The 8,544-nt window shown below is 36.5% G+C and overlaps 1 protein-coding gene across 1 annotated transcript in view; it reads left to right on the top strand.

Moving 5' to 3' along the window:
- Positions 1-280: 280 nt before the first annotated feature.
- The window catches only part of LOC106552671 (inter-alpha-trypsin inhibitor heavy chain H3-like), a 28,049-nt gene continuing 19,785 nt past the window's right edge, over positions 281-8,544 (top strand). The window contains exons 1-6 of the mRNA XM_087709167.1: positions 281-4,443; positions 5,472-5,492; positions 6,213-6,379; positions 6,889-6,993; positions 7,179-7,341; positions 7,548-7,658. Coding sequence (XP_087565293.1) covers positions 4,351-4,443; positions 5,472-5,492; positions 6,213-6,379; positions 6,889-6,993; positions 7,179-7,341; positions 7,548-7,658 — 660 coding nt within the window. The 5' untranslated portion in view covers positions 281-4,350. The remainder of the gene's footprint in view (positions 4,444-5,471; positions 5,493-6,212; positions 6,380-6,888; positions 6,994-7,178; positions 7,342-7,547; positions 7,659-8,544) is intronic.

Raw genomic sequence — 8,544 nt, 5'->3', positions numbered from 1 at the left:
CTTTCCAAAAAGTGTGTGTGTTTGTGTGTGTGTGTGTGTGTGTGTGTGTGTGTGTGTGTGTGTGTGTGGAGAGAGAGAGAGAGAGAGAGAGAGAGAGAGAGAGAGAGAGAGAGAGAGAGAGAGAGAGAGAGAGAGAGAGAGAGAGAGAGAGAGAGAGATCCAATAGCAGTTTATTCTAAAGAACATTTCTCATTTCAGGAATAATATTAATATGCAGAGATGCTTGAAATATCAAACCTCCAGTTTGCAGGAAAGGCCACTGTATTGGCATATTGGCAACTGTCACCAACCCATTGATGATAACTGCTCCAAATCCAGCTGCTTCAGATAGATATTAAATAGTACGGTGAACAAGATGGAATCTTACCAAATTTTCAAGACCGATTCCCAAGCAGTCAAGCAGAGAGTGGCAATATTATTTCCTGACAGTGCTCAGAGTAATAATAGCAGAACCGCCATTAATTATCATTGTATATCATTACACAGGTATCATAGGTACGAATAAGATGATCAAGAAGACTATATTATTTTCTATGCTCATTACAAATATGCATGGAAACTAGCAAGAGGCTTCCTAGAACACATTAGAAAATGAAAAAACAATTAAAATAAATTTGTGCTAAAATTCAGTGATACCAGAACTATCTAGTAAAGGGAAGTGAGATGCCTTAGCAATCTGAAAAAGCCACTCCACCACTTGAGACTCAGGAAGAAGTTATCCTTTCTGCTCTTTCAGATTATGGTGTAAGTCCCCTCTTTCACAGAAGCTTATGACAATGTACAGTAAGTCATCCTCATCTTCCCAGGACTCTCTATAGGTGACTATGTTTAGATGCTTCAGTTGTGACAATAGCTGGGCTTCCTGCTCTGCTGCTTTTCTCTCACGGCTTGAGGTGTGTTTAAGGTTCAGTCCTTTGATAACAGACTGCAGAAACAAAAAGAAGGTTTTATCTTCTTCTTTTTTAAAAAAAGGATATTACTGTAAATGAAAGAAATCTAAATATTGTAACTTAAGAATGAAGACAGAGGCTCTGGTTCGGTAACGCTGTAACCAATTTAATATAACAGTAACTATTAACAAAGTATCTAAGGAAGACCGGCTGTGAGCACGGTAGAAACAATTGTAACAAAGATTAGACCAGTAGTCTGTGGAGAAGAAGCAGCGAAGCAGTTCCAGGTAGACTGGTATGTTCGGCTGCCAGTTGAAGAATCAGTTGACAGTTGGAAGAGCCTGCCTTTATATACCAGCAGCTCGGCAACTGACAGGCGCGTCTGATTGGCTAAGACGCGCCTGGCTGCTACCGAGCTGTCATTCGTAACTGCGAGGACTTTCTTTCAGTATACAACACTAAATATCAACCATGTGGGGCTGTTTTGTACAAACACTATGAAAACTACCACATGAGTTGTTTAAAATAAAAAAATCCTCTCACCTGCAAAAGAAACACACATGAGAGAGGTAGAGAGGGATGCAAAAAGCAAATAAACTTGGAACTTTATAAAAAGTGATAGCAAGGTAGCCTGATAATAAAAGTGATATGTCAGTCTTTGACAGAACTGTAGCTGTAGCATTTTCCACCAACCATTTTTTTTCACTTTCCAAGGAAAGCACATAATCCTTTACAAGTAGAAAATATAACACCTTAAAATAAATGTGACTCTGGGACCATTAATACACTGTTAAATCTCCATTCAAGGAAAGGGAAAATACTGTATTTTAGCCAAAGGCATTTCTCACCCAAAACAGACATATTCTCTCTAAGGACCAATAAAGGTTCCAAGAACATCTCTGAACTGCCAGTCTGATTCTTTAAACGTACAAGCTATGTCCCAAACCCCGAATGACATGTCTGCTGACATACAGAATCTTCATTTAATTCAGACTGCACTTCATTTAATAATAAAAATGACACTTGTTTAAAAATCTCCTACATTACATTTGGTATCCTTATTTTAAAAAGCTGCTTTAATATCAGTGTATCAAGGCAGACAATCCTCAAATGCAGTTTGAAATGTAGCTCAACATTTTTTCCTGATTCCCGAACACTTCAGCATACAGTATGTGTTGCCTCTCAAACGTCATGCTGGAAGTGTAAAATAATAAGGGGACACATAATGTGTAAAATAAAGAGTTAAGTAATAATAGAAGAATGAGCTGGAAGGGAGCTTAGAGGTCTTCTAGTCCAGCCCCTTGCTCAAGCAGGAGAACCTATACTATTTCTAGACTCTTCTTAAAAACATCCAATGATAGAACGCCCATGATTTCTGAAGACAAACTGGTTAATTGTCCTCACTGTTAGGAAATTTCTCAATTCCAGGTTGCTCTCTCTTTGATTAATTTCCAACCATTGTTTCTTGTCCTGCCCTGTAGCGATTTGGAGAATAATTTGACCCCCTCTCCTTTGTGGCAGCCCCTCAAATACTGCAATACTATCATGTCCCCCCTAATTCTTCTTTTATTTAGACTAGCCAAACCCAAATCCTGCAGCCGTTCTTCATATGTTTTAGTCTTCAGGCCTTTGAACACCATAATTGCTCTTCTCTGAACTTTTTCCAAAGTCTCAACATCTTTTTGTAGTATGGTGACCAAAATTGGTCATGGTATTTTTGAGACGGAATTTAGAATATAGAATAACAGAATTGGAAGGGAATTTGGTGGTCTTCAAGTCCAATACCCTGCTAAGGCAGGAAACCCTACACTACTTCAGACAAATGGTTTTCCAATCTCTTCCAATGTTGGAGCATTCAATTATTACTCTATTTGGTCAAAATTCATTTTAGAGTAAAGGAAAAAAACCCAAAACTGTATTAATCTCATATATTAAAATTTTATGAACGTGTGCAGTTTTTCATACAGCTTACCAATATAAACTTTCATGAACATATATACTGTAGTTTTGATTATAGTTTATCCAACATGCATTTGTGTAATCCAGCAGGCTTTAGAAATCACATATTTTCACCTGAAAAAACAACTGGAATAGTTCTCACAATCCACTCTAGTGCATCACTTTCTCCTTGTTTACAATCCTCCGGAGTTGAAGATCAGCAACTGTGTTGATTGTTCAAGATTATAAAGAAGCTTAACTTTCAAATTAGAGAGGGGGGGGGGAAACAGATTTAAAACAGATTAGTGGAATTCACCTGGCCAGTATTTCCTATCCCCCCCCCAACAGTTTTAATAATTGGAAAAGGGTATTCTACTACTTTCAATTATATCAAGTGAAGAAAGAGAATTGCCAAATGAAATACAATCTAAACTTCATTTCAGAAATCAGTGTATTACTATTATCTTTTTCATCTTTCCTATTACCTTTTACTATAGGTATCTTATAATTGTATTACTTTGTTTTTTGCAGATTTACTAAGAGCTTATGCACTGGAGACAAATTCCTTGCGTGTCTAATCACACTTGGCCAATAAAGAATATTGTATGTTATATATCAGCTACTGCATTACAAAACAAAGAGGACAAAAGAATAAAAACTTTTAAAAGAAAAGGCAAAGTGAAATCCAATAAAGGAATAATAGATTTACATAAAGTGTGCACTTAGCAATAGCACGTAGACTTATATACCGCTTCACAGTGCTTTACAGCTCTCTCTAAATGTTGTACAGAGTCAGCATATTGCCCTCAACAATCTGGGTCCTCATTTAACTGACTGCAGAAGGCCTGAAGGCTGAGTCAACCTTGAGGCAGTTAGAATTGAACTGCTGAATTGCAGTTGGCCGAAGTAGTCTGCAATACTGCATTCCAACCACTGTACCGCCACGGCTCTTGTGGTGGCGCTACCACATCCTGTTTCCAGAATCTTCAATGCAGATAGTATGTCTCTGGATTTCATCTGACAATTTTTGTTTGGTGATCAGCAATCCCTGTCAGTTCACTAGGCAGCTATAGTGCTCACACATACTGCACTCACAATTCCAAATAATCACCAGCCAGGAAGGTTGGAAAGACACCTGTCCTAATTTAAATGCATAAAAACATAATGACTTTAATCAAAATAGAAGTCTCCAGTGGGAAATTTATCCAGATGATCAAAGTGGTAGTTCAAGAAATCTCAAAATTTCTGACCTCATTGGTGAAACAGATGTGAAGTCTAATTTAAGATTTAATTTTAAAGGTGTTCTACATAGGACATAGTGGGTAAACTTGGGCTTGATAGATTAGAGGCTAAAATGTGCTTTTCTGGCCTTGGACTCTTTAACTTTCATGCATAAATTTCATCAACCATTTTCCAAAGATAAATATTTGCCATAGTTACTTCAGTGTTACTCTTTGACTACTTACAAAATTCACTACAAATAAAGTCCCTTCCAAATTGACGTTTTTCTTTTTCTTCCAACATGGGGAAGAGTATCCCACGTTACATTTTACTGGCCCTTATTCCTGCTCTTGTAACTTCAGATATTTTGATACACCCACTCAGAAACATTGAGGTATGTATGTAGCTAAATATATAAAGTTGCTTCTTTTTTTCCTCAGAATTTTTTTTAAAGCTTTGGACAGCAATCGCAAATCTATTGTCTCAACCTTTCAAGACTTCTTCAGCCTTCTGCCTGCCTGATTCAGGATATCTTTACTTACCAGTACGCTTAATTTGACTGAAATTCTAAAGTTCATGTTAACTGGTTGCCTATGAAATCTCATGCTTTGGGTTGCCTGGCTCATATGTGCTGCATTTGGATATGAAGCAGGGAAAGTCATGCTGGTCTATGACCTTAACAAAGATTTGAAACCAGTAAGGAGCTGTGGTCCCTTACTGTGCCTGTTAGCAAGTCCTGTGACTTCTTTGATGAGCTGCTGAGACATACCTTGAGGGGGGTTGTGTTGGACCCAGACTTAATTGGCTTTCTTTGGATCTATATGCTGTACATTGTTGTTGTGCACTTCAGCAATTTTTTTGGGGGTGGAAGACACTGAATTAAGAAAGAATAAATCAGATAAAGCAAGGAGTACTTGCATCTTTGTATGTGTGATTGTAAGGTGTTCATGGTGGTATATACATACATACATTTATACATACTTTACATTACATGAGAGAACTATCCACCTCACCTGTGTTTATATCTAACTTACTGTACCTAAAATTTTACTGAGGCAGCTCCACGGATATGTTTCTGAGAAATGGTAGAAAAACTCTATTAGGTAAAGGTATTTATCTTAGTTAGTATGGTAATTTATGGCATATTTTCCAGATGTTTCTTATTTTCTGTTCATGTAATTAATGTTTCTAAATTAGATAGGTTGGTAAACTGGTAGGGATTTGCTTGATAAGAACCCACCCTATGTCATACATGTTGATTATTCAGACTTCATTTTATGGAAACTCTCATTTATTGTGACGCTCTCACTTTAAATGAAGAGAAATGTGGAATAACATACAACTACTATGCAGCATATTTGGGAGGATACAGCACCTGTTGTTTGGCAATAATTAATCCTTTTTTTCACTCTTTATTTGTAGAAGAGAAATGCCACTGATGTGGTAAGTAACCTTTCATTTTGAATGCTGATCATTAAGTTTAGATGGCACATACGAAATACAAATATTTGCTCTTAGTAATATGTATCTGCCTTGCTGGGCTTCAAGAAATCATTTACTCAGCTCCAAAGTTGCATTTATTTCTTCAGAAATCAGTCCTCTTGTGTTCAGGAATGTCTATTTCTGAGCAAACGGCATATTTCATTCACTCTTGCAAAATACCCATCATGTGCAAGTGTGCAAAGGCCTCAATCACGCACTTTTATGAAGGAATACCTCATTCATGGATTCAGGGGGCAAAAAATATATGTTTGCGTTCCCTCACAGAAACAAAGTAAAATGTTTTAGAAGTTTGTTCCTGTTTTCCTCCCCTATAAGAAATCATTTCTTAAAAACACAATACAAGAATTTGTGAAGATCAGAGATAAAAATCTAACCCACAGTTTCCCCCAAGATATAATTTTCTAGATATCGCCTTTAGATATCATTTTTAAAAAATAACAGAAATGGAAGAAGAAAATGATTGAGCTAAGTTTCAAATTAATTAACACTTCGTAAGTAAAAAAAAAATAATGAAATGTAATTAATATTAAAATAAATACTATGTACGAAGCGTGGTATTTGTGGAAGATCTTTGGGCTATGTCAAAGAAAAGTGTTTAAAATAAAGATTATATATTAGCAGCACATTTCTGTATAACCATGTGACTTTTTTATTCTCTAGCACACCCATGCCATAGAAATCTACTGGGTGAAAATTGACTGCAGTGTTACTTCCAGGTTTTCCCGTAACGTCATCACTAGTCGAGCTGTGAATCGTGCCAATGTGTCCAAGGAAGCTCAGTTTGATGTGGAGCTTCCTAAAACAGCCTTTATTACAAACTTTACATTGTATGTATCATTTTCTTTTTTCTCTATGCTTTGGAGATCAATCTAGTGATAATTAAGCCACTCAGATACTGTTAACAGAATAACTACCATGAACCACAGGGTTACAGAGGACATTGTAGCCACCTGATCCAATTATGTGCTCAAAATTTAAAACTAAGGCCTCCCTCATAAGCTCTCCTTCTTACCAGTCTAGATAACTGATTCCATCATGGCATTATTCTTACCTTCATTTTTTTTAATGATCATCCAAAATGTGGCCTCCTGTTACATAAGCTCCTCTGAAATAAACTTGCCCTCTGGGTAGAGTTTTTACCAATCTGCTCTGCAATAACCAGAAAAGGTCTTCCTTCATCTTTCTTCATTCAGTTTTTAGTCCTATAGAGGCAGCATTCTTTCCAGTCTCTTTGTTTTAGCTCTCAAATATCTCCTTTACTTGATGAACTGAAAGGCGGGGGGACCCAATAACTTGTCTGCACACATATTCAGACATCTGACGTATTCTTCAATAGGACAGTTGATGGTGTCACTTATCCTGGAATCATAAAGGAAAAAGAAGCTGCCCAAAAGCAATATCAACAAGCAGTTTCAAGAGGCGAGACTGCAGGTCTTGTGAAGTAAGTATGTGAGGCCAAACAGAATCTGTTTCCTTATTTCATTTCCTGTCCTAAGTATTTATTCAGCAGATGCTAAATAAATGAACAAAATGCAAAGGAAAGTATTAAATGGTGGGCTATATGTGAATGAGGAAATGTGATCATTGCTTGAATTTCATGAATCTTGCTATGTTTAACATGTGAAGGGCTGCTGGAAGAAAAACAGAGAAATTCAGTGTTTCGGTCAACATTGCATCATCCAGCAAAGTTACTTTTCAATTGACTTATGAAGAACTCTTGAAAAGAAAATTAGGAAAATACGAGGTGTTTATCAAAGTAAACCCAAAGCAGCTTGTCAATAAATTCGAGGTACGATCATATGTATTGTCACTTTATCTTGTAGTAGTTTTTGGAAATTTGTGAATGATGCTCAGAACTATTAATTTAGAAAGAAATGTATAAACAAATATGAATTTAATTCTTTTTTAATGCTTTGTTTACAGTTTATATTACTGGTCTCTCTGATTTTTTTTCTCACTTGCTAATGTCAACATAATTTTTAATCAATATTATAGATTGAAGCAAACATCTTTGAGCCTCAAGGCATCAGTGAACTTGAAGTTGAAGGGACATTCCTCAGCAACGAACTGCTACCAGTTGTGAAAAAGTCTTTTTCAGGAAAAAAGGTACGTCTGGTAATAGAATCTTGAAGGGTGATTCATACATAGGTAATTCTTGCCTAATGACCTGCGGGATGGCAATGGGAACTACCAGGATTTTTGTTGCTATGCGTGTGGTGTAGCAGTGGGAATCCCAGTCACAATTACCCTTGTTAACTGAGGATTAACGATAATGAGTTGGAAGCATGGGTATCTGCCAAGATCATAGTCATCACATTTGCGACAGATTCCCCTGGTTGTAAGTAAGTACAGAAGAGGCCAATTGGATTCACAAGCATTAAGGAAAAATTACATTGCTGACATGACTTACAACACTATCCAGAAGTAAAGAAAGAAAGAATGACACCTTGAATATATTTCTTAAAAGCAATCTAGCTGTCAGGTTATTTTGTTCCAGTCAGCACTCTAAGTGAGACATGGCACAGGACAACCACAATCAAAGATACAGACACAGAATTATTTGAGGATACTTCGCAAAATTAAAAATAGTTCTCAAGCAATTCCCTATATCAGAGATAGGCAATATTTTCTTAGAATAGCTACACTTACAAAAAATAGGTGGGTCAGAATGAAAAAGTAAATGAAGGCTCAAAAAAGTAGATGGGGGTTAAACCCAAAAAATAATATTGAAAATCTTATCATGTCTAATTATCCCATTTTCAAAGTTTCTGCTTTACAGTATTTTTTTAAAGTTGAGGGAGATAGCTTATACCCAATAAAAAGAATTTGTGTACGGAGAAACAACAGTCAATGTGTATTTCTTGTTCTTGCATCCTGTATACAGACATAGATCAAGTCTGCTCCTTAAAAAAACATGTGATTCAGTCTTTCATTCCAAGCCATTCCAAGCCATTGCATCCAAACATTGAATGTTTGAATCCATGGACATTCT

This window comes from Thamnophis sirtalis, unplaced genomic scaffold, assembly GCF_051295495.1.
Source record: "Thamnophis sirtalis isolate CommonGarterSnake01/CBP01778 unplaced genomic scaffold, rThaSir2_p1.2 scaffold_3, whole genome shotgun sequence".
Lineage (NCBI taxonomy): Eukaryota > Metazoa > Chordata > Lepidosauria > Squamata > Natricidae > Thamnophis > Thamnophis sirtalis.
This window is presented reverse-complemented; position numbering and strand designations above follow the sequence as displayed.